Source organism: Notechis scutatus, chromosome 5, assembly GCF_049901735.1.
Source record: "Notechis scutatus isolate UNSWTSFEM ecotype Mainland chromosome 5, rNotScu1.2, whole genome shotgun sequence".
Classification (NCBI taxonomy): Eukaryota; Metazoa; Chordata; class Lepidosauria; order Squamata; family Elapidae; genus Notechis; species Notechis scutatus.
The window spans coordinates 70,114,613-70,131,569 of NC_142013.1; the positions used below are offsets into that span (position 1 = coordinate 70,114,613).

At 35.4% G+C, this 16,957-nt stretch overlaps 2 protein-coding genes across 4 annotated transcripts in view; one reads left to right on the forward strand and one right to left on the reverse strand.

The window, feature by feature from the left end:
• The window catches only part of PHKA2 (phosphorylase kinase regulatory subunit alpha 2), a 105,768-nt gene extending 104,970 nt beyond the window's left edge, over positions 1–798 (forward strand). Inside the window, exon 35 of the transcript XR_003371536.2 lies at positions 620–798. The gene's annotated coding sequence lies outside the window, so the exon portion shown is untranslated. The remainder of the gene's footprint in view (positions 1–619) is intronic.
• PPEF1 (protein phosphatase with EF-hand domain 1) overlaps positions 1–16,957 on the reverse strand; it is a 54,689-nt gene that overhangs the window by 7,391 nt on the left and 30,341 nt on the right. For all 3 annotated transcript variants that reach the window (XM_087966958.1, XM_026674945.2, XM_087966959.1), the window contains 7 exons: positions 15,862–15,898; positions 15,494–15,643; positions 14,375–14,692; positions 13,551–13,736; positions 12,610–12,752; positions 4,140–4,246; positions 696–859 (listed from right to left, as the gene is read on the reverse strand). In XM_087966958.1, the coding sequence (XP_087823084.1) occupies positions 696–859; positions 4,140–4,246; positions 12,610–12,752; positions 13,551–13,736; positions 14,375–14,692; positions 15,494–15,643; positions 15,862–15,898 (1,105 nt within the window). The remainder of the gene's footprint in view (positions 1–695; positions 860–4,139; positions 4,247–12,609; positions 12,753–13,550; positions 13,737–14,374; positions 14,693–15,493; positions 15,644–15,861; positions 15,899–16,957) is intronic.

Below are 16,957 nucleotides of genomic sequence, written 5' to 3' on the forward strand. Positions count from 1 at the left end.
CACAATTGTGTCTTCAAGTTTCTAAATAAAATTAATAGTATTATATAAAGCATTTTAACAATGCTGTCAGTTCAGCCATTCCCTAAATTAAGGTGTACAACCTAGGCCTCAAGACTGAGGATCACTACTGTGTAATTTAAAGACCATCCAAATAATTTTTTTAATAATTTCTAAAGTGACCAGAGAAAAACCTATTGAGCATATTAGGGACAGAAAATATGTATTTTCTGTCAGTCCTGCAGTGGTCTGAAAACTCAACATGTACCTGAATAAGCATTATATACCATTATATACCCACTGAAAGACCACTTTAAAATTTGGACTGTATATTAATGTATCCACACATTTTGAGATTGTTAAATGTACTGATTTAAATACTGATAATTGAATGTTTAATATTGCAACATACAAAACAAGACCAGCTTTTATCAGTATGATAAGCATATGTGTTTGAGTTTCCTTTTTTATTGCGTATGCATAAACATGAAGGGTATGATCACAGTAACTATATTTAATATCTATATTTAAATAAATATACTTAAATTTAATTAAATGAAATAACATCATTTTCCCTTCTATCTCTGCATGCTATTTTGTCCTGCCTGCCTCTCTATGGAAGGTTCAGCCTATTATTCAAAATGAAGTTCAGAGCCTTTGAAAAAAAAGTTGATCATCCTTGTTCCAAATCACCTCACCTCTTTGATGGGCAGTATAATTTCTAAATTGTCAAAACATGAAAGATATTCCACACTTCCATCCGGAGCCAGGCAAACTAGTCGAGAACGGAGAGTTCTCCAGGGTATGTCAAGATGCAGAACCGATTCCATGGCAGAAGCCCATTGGCCAAGAGAAATCCTTCCTGTTAAAAAGTGAAAAGTATTTTATGTTTCAGAGGAAGCTCCCTATGAAAAGATGTGAAATTCTACAGAGGAATTATTGAGTCTGTCATCTGCACCTCTATAACTGTCTGGTTTGGTTCTGCAACCCAACAGGACAGACACAGACTTCAGAGGATAATTAAGACTGCAGAAAACACAATTTCTACCCACCTGCCTTCAGTCGAGGACCTGTATACTACATGGGTCAAAAAGAGGGCTGTGAAAATATTTGCAGACCCCTCACATCCTGAACATAAACCGTTACAACTCCTACCCTCAAAACGATGCTATAGAGCACTGCACACCAGAACAACTAGACACAAGAACAGTTTTTTCCCAAATGCCATCACTCTGCTAAACAAACACTGTCCAACTATTTACAAAGTCTGCACTACTATTACTATTAATCTTCTCATCACTCTTTATTGCCCATCCCCTCCCACTTGTGACTGTATGACTGTAACTTTGTCGCTTGTATCATTACAATTTATATTGACTGTTTCCTAGTATGATTTGATTGTTTATTGTATCCTATGACTATTATTAAGTGTTGTACCTTAAGATTCTTGACTCTTGACAAATGTATATTTTCTTTTATGTACACTTGAGAGCATTTGCACCAAGACAAATTCCTTTGTGTCCAATCATACTTGGCCAATAAAGAATTCTATTCTATTCTATTCTATTCTATTCTATTCTATTCTATTCTATTCTATTCTATTCTATTCTATTCTACTCTATTCTTCTACTCTACTCTACTCTACTCTACTCTATTCTATTTTTATTTATCAAGCCACAACCCCTTCCAATTTCAATTGAAACATCATTGCAGGAGGTATTGTGGCATTGAGATTTCAATAAACTAACTTACAGGGTTACTTTTTAATAAAAAAACTGGCCAAATATAGTGCGTAGCTTCTAAATGTGGACCAACTCCCAGAATTCCCTAGCCAGACATGTTCACTGGGGAATTCTGGGAGTTGAAGTCCACACATATCAAACTGGTTGAGATTGAGAATCACTGTTCTAAAGACTGGTCCACCAGACTCTCCTCCCAACCTCTCACACACATTCTACCAGCTTCTGGTAGAGCTTATCAAGTACACTATGTAGAATATATTATAGAGAAGGGTGATCAACCTATAGATTGTAGGTATCCTGTTTGCACCACATCTCATCACATCACTGAAATTTGGTGGAGAAACATTTACATTTCAGCACTGAGTTTTAATTTGCTTTTGCTTTTTTTCCTTTTCAACCTGAAAAATCAGAAATTCATCAAATGAATGAAAGGTGGGCAGATTTCAACTTATGTGTATCTGTGTAATTGTTCAGTGGGGTGTGTGTGGAAAAAAGTGGCTGGTTTCTAACTTTGGCGTAAGATTCAAGTTAGGAATGTTAATTGGATTTTAACAGTTTTCAGTCTCCCAGTCCCATTCCTCCATCCACTCACCCTGCTTAACCATTCCTGGGGGGAGAGTGGCAAAAATCTGGCTTCTCAAATGTTACGTGTTCCTGGTATTATTTGAGGAATGAGAAGAAAAAATAGAAACTTTGATAATTATAAGCTCACAATTACTCCTCTTAGAATCACATCTCATCTTTAGCTTATTGTCTGCATGCTTTTCTCCATTCTCTATTGCTCATGTCCCCCAACCTCTACATGAGAAGCTTTGGAGGCTACAGAAGAAAGAGAGGAAACAAACTTTGCCATAGACAAAACCTTAAGCTACTTTTGAAATGTGAGCCTGGGGATAATAACAGAATCAATTCCATCCTATGTATTCTAGATGGAAATTATTTGTAATTGAAGGGATTCTATATATTGAAGTAACAAATGCAACCATGGCAGGAAAACAGCACTTAAAAATCAATCAATCGTGGGTATATAATTTCATAATCTGAAGCATTGAAAACACAATATTATTTCATATACCATTGTCTCCTCTATTGTTTGGACTGTGAAACCTGCAGAAAGCCCTGCTCCCTGCAAATATTGCTATTTTTCTTGGATACCAGTTGCTGTTCTGTACATTTGTGAGTTCATTAGTAAGTTTACTAAGTTCATTAGTATGTTCACATAATTGGGTTTTGCAAATAATCACCCAGTTAATGGACAATCTATGATGGCATCTGCATGCTTTCCTAATAATCCAATACTGACACATGTAGATTCTTTGAGATACTAATACAGCAGCTGTTTTGTCGGTATATCATGCCCCAAAATATTTTGTAGTTCTTTTGAAGGAAAGTCTCTACCTCTCATCTACCTCTCATCTGATTTTATTCAGATTGTTATTAGAAACACAAGGCTGGAAATAACCATTTTAAGCCATTAAATAGAGCCCTCTACACAGGGATCCCAATTAAAGCTGCCCAGGCAGACAGATCTCTCTCTAGTTCTGTCCTGAACACATCCAATGAATAGAAGACCACTGCTTTTCCAGGGAATTGGTTTCATGCCATTGAATTGTTCTTACTGTTAGGGCGTTTTTTTTCTAACATTCAATTGAAATCTGACTTTCTGTAACTTTCATCCATTATTTCATATTCTGTATTCTGGGACAAGAGAGAACAGGTCTTAAAGTTCTCTATGATAATATTTCAAGTGTTTGAAGACCACTATTATATTCAGTTATCCTTTTTCATAACTAAATATCCTTCTATCCCTTTTCATAGGACTTGGTTTTCAGTCCCTTGATTTCCTTGCCATCATCCTTTGAATATATTCCAACGACTCTGCATCCCTCTTAAAGGATGATTCTCTTTAAGAGGGATAAATACATTACTTTCTTTGGTTTGGTAAATAAACTTATATTAATACAACTAATGAGATACTAAGTTCTACTGCTAGGCATTAACTGTGGTCTGAAAAGGACATCCCACACTGGAAACACTGTCATTGGAATTCTTAAAAAAACAAGAATTACACAGTTAGAAAAGATTGCATGAGTCATTTTGATCAGCCTCCAAGCTCATGGACTATTTTTGGGCCAGCAGTGTCCATTATTCTAAATAATTTGATATCACCTGTAAATTGCATCTTTACTCAATCTAGCTCATTTATGAATGATTCATTGTAGCATCTGTCCCATACAAATCTAGAATCTATTGCTTCTGTTCTTCTGTTATACAATTTGCTACTTTTACAGCTACTTGTCACATTTTCTTCCTGTAATGTGCAACATACAAAGTTACTTGTACATAAAAACACAATACTGACACACACAAAAAAGGAAATATTTTTTCGAATCACATTACCTATGCCAAGTGGATCATACTGGGTGAAAGCTGCAATGAGGTCTGATTTGTGGGTATAAAGTTTCTCTCGCAAACCCTTTAAAGCAGAAAGCTCGATAGCAGCCACTCTACAAAGAAATCATTAAACTGGACAATTAGAACAACAAAATCTCTTTACAAGCCCATGTCAGAGTACAGAATTTTAGGAATTCCCCTACAGAGAACAAAGAAAATACTTAAACATAATGGTAAACTGGAGTAATGCTGCATATCTAGTTAGAAAAATTGAAAAAAATAAACTTGCATTTGGGAAAACAACTGCATGAGTAACAATATAATCTGAATAGTTCTTGTAGTCAGAGTTTTATATCACCAATTTAGATTTTTTTTATGTAGTTATAAACTAAAAAAAAGGTGAAAAGGTGAGGAAATGTAAGCAAAGTGGCCAATCAGGAAAATATGTACATCCAACAGAGAGATGCTTACCATATTTACATATATGAAGTACAACAATGATAAGAATGAAACAAAGTATAAATAAGTAATAGCCATACTGGGTTAAATACAAATTGAGTTTGATGGTTATTAGCATTATTATCCTTCATTTCAGCTTTACCAGCAGTCCTACAAACAGTATTTTACCTCCATACTGCTAGAGCTGATCAATAGCTAGTTATGTGGAATGGAAGCAGGTGCAAGCAAAGGTGATAGCCATTGCTGGCAGCTAGGTTTGAAAAAGGTAGGAGAACCAAATGGCCTCTGGTAGAAGTTAAAGGAACTCTTGGCTATCACTGGGATGCCAGTGAATTAAAACCATAGGTTGGCCCTTAATTCCAAGGCAGCCAGACATCAAGTACTATTTATTCTCCTTTAGTCCTCTCTGTGCAAGTCCACTATTATTCCACTCCTATAAATTAGGTGTAAATAGCAATGCAGAGAAGACTATGGTTCATGCTGTGGTTCATGGAATAGGCAATAGCATCACATCAGTTAATTCAAGAAGAAAAAATAAAAGGGATGCATTACATCATATTTCTTGTAGCAACAGTATTAAAACTTATCTAACGTATATGCAATTCTCAACTTATGACCACAATTGGGACCAGAATTTCCATTGCGAATCAAGGCAAATATATATTGCAAGATCCAATCTGGGTCAGTCACTAGAACCAGACGTTTACTCTTCCAAGCTTTTGAACTCATGCTGAATCCCATCTTCAGGGAACTTCTCTCTACCAGAATATGTGCTTTGGGCTATTTTATGAGTCATATTTATGTGGTGCCTTCCTACTGATTGATTGGTGTGTTGATGGCTGCCCATTGATTATTGTTTCCTTGTGCTGCCAAGTCCTCAGCTCCTTAGTAACTGATAAGCTAGTGGTAAACCAGCACTCCTCCTGACTGTTTTCCAAACTAGAGAAATTCCCAGAATTTCCATTGTTGAGGAAGGTGGTTGTTAAGTACGTCATGCCCAATTTAAGGACATTTTTGCCACAGTTGTTAAGCAAATCATTGCAATTATCAAATGAATCATTTGATTTTGAAGTGAAACAGGCTTCCCCCATTGATTTTGTCAGAAACCAGCTGGAAAGGTTTTAAATAGTGATCACATGAGCCCAGAATGCTACAACTGTCATAAATGCAGGCTGGGTGCCAACTGCCTGAAAATTGATCCCAGGACCATGGAGATGCTGCCATGGATATAAGCTTGAGGAATAGTTGTAAGTTGCAGTGGCACTTTTTTCAGTGCCACTTGCAACTTCAAACAGTCACTAAATGGTTGTAAGTTCAGGGCTACCTGTATAGTTTGTTAGTAAAGACAGAAGCCACAGAGATTTCCCTCTTAACTAAGGCAGATAGCCAGAATCTGCAAAGATGAAGTCAGGAAAGCAAAGGCTCAGAATGAACAAAAACTTGCAACAAAAGTCAAAGATAATTTAAATAGTTTCTTTCAACATATAAATAACGAGAAAAAAAATCAAGGAAGCAGTCAGTCCACTAAAGAGAGAAGACAGCAAGGAAGTAACAGACAGCACAGAGAAAGCAGAGCTCATAACTCATTCTTTGCATCAGTCTTCACACAAAAAGAAACTACAACCCATCCTACCAAAAACATAACTGTAAAAGACAGACTAGAAAGAAAAGTTAAAATAAGCAAAAAACCAGTAAGAGAACACCTGTCTGATCTTGATGAATACTATCACCGAGACCTGATGGATAACATCCCAGATTTCTAAAGGGGCTGGCAGATGTTCAGAACCACTGTACCACGTCTTCCAAAAAAAATTGATTTTGGAGCACCAGGGAGCTACCAGAGGACTGGAAAAGAGCTAATGTGGTTCCCATCTTCAAAACCAAAAACCAAAATACGAGACCCAGGAAACTACAGACTGATCAGCCTAACATCAATACTCGAGAAGATACTGGAAAAGATAATCATAAAACATCTGAGAACATCTAGAAATGAGTAAAGTAATAAATGGAAGTCAGCATGGGTTTGTTAAAAACAGATCCTGACAAACCAATCTTATTTCATTATTTGACATAGTGACTTAATTAGTACAGCAGCTAAATGCTATGGACATAGTATACTTAGACTTTAGCAAGGCATTCGACAAGGGAGACCACAACCTACTTCTTCGTAAGCTAGAAAAAAGTGGGATAGATAATATCACTGTCAGATGGATTTGTAACTGGCTGACAAACTGTATTCAACAAGTAGTCCTTAATGGTATTACATCTACATGAAGGGAAGTAACCAATGGGGTACCACAAGGTTCCATTTTAGGCCCATACTCTTCAATTTCTTCATAAATGACTTAGATGAGGGAATAGAAGGGGAACTCATAAATATGCAGATGACACTAAGCTGGCAGGAATAGCTAACATCCAAGAAGATAGGCTCAAGATCCAGATGGATCTTAACAGATTTGAACACTGGGCTCTAACTAATGAAATGAAATTCAATGTATGCAAAAGTAAAGTCTTACACTTAGCCAAGAAACCCATCCAGTTTTGGTCACCACACTATAAAAAAGATGTTGAGACTCTAAAAAGAGTGCAGAGAATAGCAACAAAGATGATTAGGGGACGAAACTAAGACATATGAAGAACAGTTACAGGAACTGGGCATGGCTAGTGAAGAAAAGGACCAGGGAAGACATGATAGCAGTGTTCCAATATTCGAAGGGCTGTCACAACCTATTTTCCAAAGCACCTGAAAGCCAGACAAGTAATAATGGATGGAAACTAATCAAGGAGATGTGCAACCTAGAAATAAGGAGAAATTTTCTGACAGAAAAATCAACCAATGGAACAGATTTCCTCCAGAAGTGGTAGCATCACCACTGAGAGCTTTCAAGAAGAGACTGGACTGCCATCTGTCAGAAATGGTATTGGGCAGGGGGTTGGACTAGATGACCTACAAGGTCCCTTCCAACTGTTATTCTGTTCTGTTATCTGTTAACTGTTTCCCTCCCAGTGAAAAATACAGGGATATTATTCCATCGTATCTTCTGCAGTTCTGTTCACTGTAATATTATTTTGAAAATACTGTTATTTCATGGTGTCTAACATATTGAGTTACAAATGTCAGTAGAACATATCTGGAGAAGCAGAGTGCTACAAACAAGCGACACAGCCTCAAATTCTATATTCCATCCAGCACTCCTTTTTTTAAAGCTAATGTTTATTTTGCTATCTCTCCCACTTCAACGTGCACTGGACCGTGTTTTATAAAATTCTGCCGGAAGCCCATCTGGACCTGGTACTTTTCCATTATTCTGTCTGTTGAGTGCTTCGGTTAGTTCCATCATTGTTATAGTACTTTCTAACATTTTTTCAGTCTCTTTAGGTATCTTAGGTAGGTTAGCATTTTGTAAATACTGTTTAATTTTTTCCTCATCAATATTCTCTTGTTTATATAGTTGTCCATAAAAGTCTCGGATAATTGCCTTTTTCTCCTTATTACCATAACACATTTGGCCTTGATCGCCTATTAACTGTAATATTTTCCTTGATTCTTTCTCCTTTCTCAGTTTGTATGCTAACCATCTACCTGGCCTATTTGCATCTTCAAAATAGTTCTGTTTAGCACTTCTAATTTTTTTGTGCCAATTCTTCTTTCTCTATCTGACCCATTTTATGTTTAATTATGTCCATTTTAAGTTTAATATCTTTTTCTGTGGCATTTTCTGTAATTCTTTTTCCAGTTTTTGTGATCCTCTTCTAAAGCTTTGATAGTTTGCCTCTTCCTAATGTTCTTTTTCTTTGTATAGTCTATTATTAATCCTCTCGCATATGCCTTCATTGTATCCCAAACATTCTGTATTGAAGTATCTTCTTTTTATTTTCACTAAAGAAGAAGGCCAATTCTTTCTCCATCCATTGTGTGAAGTCTTTTTCCTTTAAAATAGTATTATTTAATGTCCATCTAGATCTTCTTTTTGTCCTTTCCATTTAATTGTCATTGGATTATGGTCTGCCCATGTACTTGTTTCAATATATATTTCTTGAATATTAGATATTAATTCTGTTGAGGTCCAAATCATATCTATTCTGGACCATGATAAATGTCTATTTGAGTAAAAAAGTATATTGTTGAATTTTAGCATTTCTTTCTCTCCATATATCTTTTAAGTTTAATTCATCTATCATTTTGAAAAGGATTTAGGGGAGAGTCTTTCTATTTTGTCTTGTTGCTGTTGTTGTATAGTCCAATTTATTGTCTACGATTCCATTGAAATCTCCCATCATAACTATGTTAATATAGTCCAGTCCCATTGTTTTCATATGTAATTTTTTATAAAATTCTTCTTGTTTATCATTCGGGGCATAAATTGCAACCAGGAGTCGTTGAGAATTGTTGAGCATCCCATTGCTAGAAGTCATGAATGAAGTTATGTCAAATAAGAAGATACCTAAAACATGGTCAGAAGCTTACATTACACTTATTCCAAAAGAAGGGCCGATCCAGTACAAATCAAGAACTATAGACCTATTTCTTTATTGAATGCAGATTATAAAATCTTTGCTTCAATCTTGGCAGAAAGGCTTAAACAATACTTAAATAATTTTATTCATTCTGATCAGAATGGATTTCTGCCAAAGAGACAAATCAAAGACAATATGAGAGTAATTCTGGACACTTTGGAATATTATGAGGCACATCCCGAAAAACAAATGGCTTTGATATTCCTCGATGCCCAAAAGGCATTTGATAATGTGAATTGGAGATTTATGTTACTACTACTGGAACAGATGGGTTTTGCCAGAAAATTTATTCAAGCAATAGAAGCTATATACTATAAGCAAACGGCAAAAGTAATGATAGAGGAGAACTTACAGACTCTATTAACATAAGAAAAGGCAAAAGACAAGGATGTCCATTATCACCTTTGCTATTTGTATTGACTTTGGAAGTGTTGAATAGAAATATTAGAGAGGACCAAAATATAAAAGGAATGAAAATCAAAAAGGAGGAATTTAAACTACAAGCCTTTGCGGATGATTTGGTTTTCATTCTGGAAGATCCTCTAGAGACAGCTTTAAAACTATTGGAAAAGATAGAGATGTACGGTGAGATGGCTGGTTTGAAAATAAATAAAGATAAAACAAAGATTCTGACAAAGAACATGTTATTAAGACAAAGAGAAGAACTGGCAGACCTATTGAAAATTGAAGTCACGAATAAGGTTAAGTATTTGGGGATATATTTGACGTCAAGATGTACTACATTGAAAGAGAATAACTATATTAAACTCAAACAGCAGATAGCACTTGATCTGAAGAAATGGGAAAACCTACAACTGTCATTAATAGGCAGAATTTCAACAATCAAGATGAATATTTTCCCAGAATTTTATATTTGTTCCAAACAATACCAATTAGGCTTGGCAAAGATTATTTTGAAGACTTAAATAAAATTGTGTTGAAGTATATATGGCAAGGCAAGCGAGAATAAAATTAAAACTTTTACAAGATGCTAGAACTAGAGGAGGATTTGGCCTTCCTAATTGGGAGTTGTATTATCAAGCTGCAAATTTGATGTGGGCTAAAGAATGGATAACATTAAGAAAAATTAGATTGTTGACACTAGAAGGACATGATTTATTACTGGGCTGGCATGCTTTTCTGTGGTATAAGGGAACTAAATCGCAGGGCTATTTTAGAAGGCATTATATACGGGAGTCTTTATGGTTAAACTGGGAGAAAATTAAGAGACAATGTTATTTGAAAATCCCAGTTTGGTTATCAACTATTGAAGCTTTTTCTTATCCTATAACATACAAGAAGGAACAAACAGTTAGATATGGGGAAATATTGGATGAAAAGGGTGAACTTAAAACGATGCAAAATCTAGAAGAACAAGGTATAAAGATGAATTGGTTTTCATATGCGCAAATACACTCAAGGTATGTTAAAGATTCTAAAACAGAGGGATTCTATGATAAATTGACTGACTTAGATAAGATTTTGACAGGTACTGATGAAAAAGTGATTAAAAAATTATATGGTTATTTACTGGAAATTAAACTAGAGGAAGAACAAGTTAAAGAAACTATGATTGCTTGGGGAAGAATTTTGGATATGGGATTGATTTAGAGAAATGGCAAAAATTGTGGTCTCAAAATTATAAAATGACAATGTCAACAGCATATAAAGAAAATCTGTATAAGATGTTTTACAGGTGGCATTTCCCCCGACAAGAATAGCAAGAATGTTCAAGAATAAATCTGAAAAATGCTGGAATGTCATCAGATACCTGGCTCATATTACCATATGTGGTGGACTTGTGAGGACGCTAGAAAATATTGGACTAAAATTCGCATATGGTTGGAAAAAATGACAAAGAAACATATAGATTTAAAACCAGAGATTTTTTATTGGGAATCTTACCTGATACATACAATAAAAATTTGAAATATTTGATTGTAAATGTATTAACAGCGGCTAGGATTGTATTTGCTAAAAATTGAAAGAGTGAGAAAATACCATCACAGGAAGAAATTATTAAGAAAATATTGGAATGTGCTGAAATGAGTAGATTGACATTTGAAATTAGAGAACAAGAAGATAAACAATTCTATAAAATTTGGGACCTTTTCTATCAATGGCTAGATAATAAAATATAATAATAGAATATTTAGAACTTTAGGAAACAATGAATACATATTTCTTTTTCTTTGATATTATCTTTATAAAATTTTATTAAGATAGACTTGGTATGACTTTATGATTTGCTATAAAATAAATTAAGTAAACTATAGTTATCTCGTTAAAGTATGAATTAATAAAATTATAGTCAAATGATTGTTTAATAATGATATCAGGCTATATAATTGTTAATTGATAATATGAGCTATTATGTAATATAACTACAATGGAGACTATGAAATGGATGCACAAAAAAAAGTGGTAAACCAACCGACACACTGTCTGTAAACTCATGAAGGAAAGGATGATGTTTTTATGTTTTATGTGTTTTTGTTTGTTGTTAAAATTAATAAAACTGTTAAAAAAAACGTGCACTGGACCACCATTTACTCAACTACAGGTAATCTTTGCTTAACAATCACTCATTCAAAAACCATCCATACTTGTATTGCCGCTGACCAAATTGTAGTGACCCCAATCTCCAAAGTAACAGTACCACCATGGTCTTGAGAATAAAATTCATGCACTTAGCATCCTTACAACCACGGAGCCACCTCAACTCTCCCCACCCACATATCTCCCCCAATCTCTGTCCTTTTGGACACCCTCCACAGTAGCATTTCTTAACATCAATGGCCTTGGGATTGAGGATGAAGCACTGTGACAAAGGCATGCACGGTATTAGTGACTTTGGGAAGAACGCCTGGTACAGCCAGGAGCTACTTCACATAAGGCTAGGCTGGGCATGCTGGGCTCACCAGCAGTGGGAGGAAGATGGCAAAGGTCAGCTGGGCACAGTAGGGGTTGCAGGGCATAGGGTGGCAGGAAAGGTTGAGGCTTTATGCTAAGGACCTGGTGTGGATGGCTGCAGTGTGAGACTTGAGGCAGCACCCTCTACAGTGGTAGTGGTGAAGGTAAACTAGACACAATCCTTTATCTTACCAAGGCTCAGGGGTTAGGAAGGACCAAGCTGGGAATGACAGCTTGAATAGGTTCTCATCTAACAACTGGTGGGAACTGCCAGGATTACTATCACTAAGAGATTCAGTCATATGACTTCATAACTTATGGCCACATTGCTTGGCAACAGGAATTCAAGTCCAAATTGCCATTGTAACTCGAGAACTACTGTACTGTCTAAAAGAAATCATCTTCCAAAAGGAAAGGCATAGATTTGACTGCACTCATAAAACATCAGCTGATCACTTCTAATCCTTAGTAATGTTTTTAGCAAAGGCTGGTCCACCACTAGTTACACTATAATATATAACAATTGTTCGTTTAGCATCCCAAATATGAATGTTTTTAAGCAATAGGTATGCTTTTTTAGTTTTACCTCTGATGAAGCGTCTGCTTACGTGTAGATTTGCTGACTTGATACTGAACAAAATGAGGAATCACATCTGGATTTAGTTTGATGTAGGCACCACGATTGCTTCCTTCTTCATAGTAGTTTGAGGCAGAAAAAATAGTGATGACCTATTTGAAAAAGAACACAGCTATCACATAAAATATAGTATGCTCAGAAACAGACTAGTCACAGGTGAACAAATGGCAGAATTAACCAAGCATTATGTTATAATTCTATATACTGTGAGCAGTATATAAGTAGCTTTTTTCCATTGTTGAAAAAACAATGTAAAAGAAGCTTACATAGCTGTGGCTTTGTATATATAAAAAGTGGGGAGGGGAATCTAGTTCTGAACACATCTTTTAATGTGTTTTGATACACACTTGAAGAGCCATGATAGCTCACGCCTACGGATCGAGAATGTAATAACTATAAATATCCATTTCCTTGTATATAAAGATTCTCCCTCAACAAACCATCCTACATTCTCAGTTATGGAAGGGATTTTGTGTGTTTTGAAGGAAGGACAAAAAAACCCCAAGAACATACCAGAAGTTATCCAAACTTCTAGCAGCTATGATGTTTCCCAATGCTTGGAAGAGGATAGAACAAAGAATGACAGAGTTATAGCATTTTTCTACAGAAGCAGAAAACTGATATAGCTGTTTGCCAATGGAATATTTTTCTCTTTTCAGCTAGTCTTTCCATCTAAATATGGAATATTGATTTCTCCTTATTTTAGTTTGCATTATGGAAGAAATGAAATAATGATTAAAATTCAAGTATGTAGTATGATTAAGTACCCTTCTGGTGGCTAATGATTGCCATATCAATGTTGAGTTGGAGCTGTCTTTCTAGTACAATCTGATACAATCTTTCTATCTGGTGAATGTTTTATGAAATTTGAACTTTGAAGTATCAATTACCTTTCCATTATGACTGATCTCATAACCTTCCTGTTTGCACTGGTGAGACCTGATGAGCAATTTCAAATTATAACGTTGCAGCAATCTGGCAGTAATATCTGGACCAAAGTAACAACCTCCTCCTCGAATTTTATTTGGTGAACAACCATTTTGATGCTTAGGATCACTCCAGAGAATATCCATCACCTTTCCATGCAAATGAATGAACATAAGATAATCCTATTATCTTCCAGTATTTGAAATAAATGCTCGTGTCTTTACTGATTCCCACACATGACATGTATGACAGTGAAACTTCTAATACTGATGTACTAAATTAGAATGATAAGGAAGTTAAATCACAATGCAGAAATCAATATAACTATTGCAGTCCAGAGTTAAGACTATCACCTATCTAGTTTCAGTGAAATTGACCCATTTTGACACACTCTGCCCACCTTCTATCTAGTAGTTGATTCTACCATCTGGTGTTAAATAAAGTTTAAATTAAGTGCTTAGAGGGAACTTCTCCAAATGAAGGACAATTACGGACACCGAATTATTGATATATTAATAAGAATATTGGGCCTTTTTATCATCACAAAAATGGAATCTCTAGAAGACAGGGGCTGCAACACATTTTCTATTAGCTTGCAAGAATTAAATATAAATAAACAAAACAAATTTGGGGTACGAAATTTCTAGTAGAAATTATTTATTGAGCTTGCAGTTGGTTACCTAATTAACGCTTTATTTTTTATCTTTACAACAGTTATTTCCAGTTATTTACATCCTTATAACCCATATTTTGGAGGAAAAAGGCTATATATAAAGGTTTAGCATACTTGTTCCCTTTCCTTTGCTGTTAATTCTGGAAATACATTTGTGGTAGTGAAGTTGTAAGGCTTATTCTGAAATGAGCTAGAACTAGTTATATCCTGGGTGCCATCAAAATTGCCTTTGACATCACCCACTTCCTTGGCGTATTGTCTTCTCTCACAGAATGCTGATGTAGACTTTATTACATTTTTCTTGGAAATCTCTTGCCCAGAATTGCATTTTTTGGTTTCTGTGAGATTGATACTGGTTTTCACAAGATTTGTTCTCTGTGGCTCATAGATTGCTTCCATATTTGACTTCACTGGCCTCAGCAAAGACTTTAACTATGAAGATAAAATTCATGATCATTATCCTCAGAGCAAAAACATTGATAAATATGGATATGCAAATGCTGTTTGGTCAAGAAGAGATTAATCTGTCCTTCAGTGTATGCTGGGAGCCCATTCCAAAGATAAGTGGAGACACAAAGAAAAAAAGCATACTTAAAAGAGTATGTATGTATGTATGTATGTATGTATGTATGTATGTATATAAGGGACTATGAGGACAAACCTTTGGAATGTACCTCTTATTGTTTGACAAGGAAATGTCGAAGAATTATACTGCATAGAATTACCTGCTGTTGTTTGTCCAATAACATTTCTTTCAAAGTTGTTTGTCATAAGTTGAATCTAAAGAGTTGGAAAGCACCATCTAAAAATATTTTTTTCCTTTCTGAAGAACTTGCTCAAGGTAATACTTGATATGTGTATGTACAGTATATATACGGTACATATATAGATGTACATATGTACATATATGCTATATATAGATATCTAGGTATATATGTTCCATCTAAAACTTACATTAAAAATTAGAAAGTATTTATATTGAAAACATGACTTTTTAAGATGAAATTCAGACAAAGATTAATATGTATATAATATAACAAATAATCCATACTTTATAGAATTACTAATAATGGACCTATCCTAATATTATGTACATTATCTATAGTACTTTAAACATACAAAATAATAGGGTTAATGCTCACTGAATTTAGTAGAATTTTACTTCTACAAGTGAGTAAGACTGGATCTACAACCAATAAAGCAACAAAGTACTTTTATATGTATAATTCCTACCTTGTTTCTGTGGAATGAATTCAGGAAATTCAAATCTGTCGTATCTGATATTCCACCATGTAAAATAAGAACTTGATTGTCAATAATAGTAGCAAGAGGAAGCCAGCTGTAGACATCTTCTAGAAGTTGTAAAATTGGTTTGCCATGGGTCTGTCAAATTAAATGCTGGGTTAGATACTCTTGAACTGTTCCTTAAGACCTATGGACAGTTTCATTTTGGCTTTACAATAAAACAGGAACAAATGAAGGCAAGTATTTTTAGGACATCTCTAGACAATAATGGCCTAGTAATTTATGTAAAATAGCACAATCTGTTCTGTTGCTTTATTAATTTGATGGCCTTTATCAAAATGAGATAAAATACTAACCTTATACTTCTTCATTATTTCTTTTGTGAAACCATATCTGAAATGAAAATGATTGTTGGAATACATGTTAGAATGTATTTTATATTGCAACAACTACAGTATTATTCAGCCAGTAGATGGCAGTGTTTAGTTTGCAACTATGGTTATAATCTATGGTTCTTTATGTTCTGAGGAGAATTTCCTTTGACAGTTGAAACTGTTACGCAGCAAGGCTCATAGTGACTGTACATTGTACATTTTATTTGATCTGTATGACTATGTAACCATCCTCTGCTACCAATCTACATGGCTGTATAATTATCCTCTGCTACAATTTCTATAGAATAAAATAGAATTTTCTAACAAATTAGGGCCCAGCTTCAACACAGAGATAGAGCAGAGGTAAACCCAGTACCCAGATATGACATTCCAGTAAACCAGAATAAACCAGCTTCAACCCAGAGATAAACCCAGGTAAACTAGCTTCAACCCAGATTAACCCAAAACCCAGAGGTAAACCCAGTACAAATCCAGTACAAACCCAGATTAGAGAAGAAATATAGCAGAGAACAGAGCAAATCAGTCATAGTCAGCGACAGCAAATAAGTGCAAAATACAGCAATAGAAAGAAGATGCAACAGAATGAATGAACGAATGAATGAAAATGGCCAGTAGCAAAGGTGAAGCAAAGATTTCATTTGCAAATCTGGCAAACCAGAATTAGCAGTCTTGGAAATTCAAGATGAAAATGTGTTGTGACTCGGAGGTCTGAACCTGCCTTGTTAGAAGATACAGACTTAAGTAATGAGGGAGAGAGGGATTTGGCATCGAGATTTGAGCCTGCCTTGCTGGAAGACACAGACTTGAGCCAGGAGGAAGAGGAGGACTTGGCTCTGAGGTTTGAGCCTGCGTTGCTGGAGGATTCGGAATCATCTCCCTCCCCGGGACCTTCCTCCCTGGTTGTGCCTCAGGTGTCGGCAGACAATCAGGAGAGCGTGCCGGAGTCCTTGGCTGAGGATCAAGCCGAGGAATGCTGGTTTGATGCAAGGCAAAGACGCAGGCAGAAGCGTGAAATTCAACGTAAAAGGAAATGTCAAATCAGGAACTGACTTGAGAG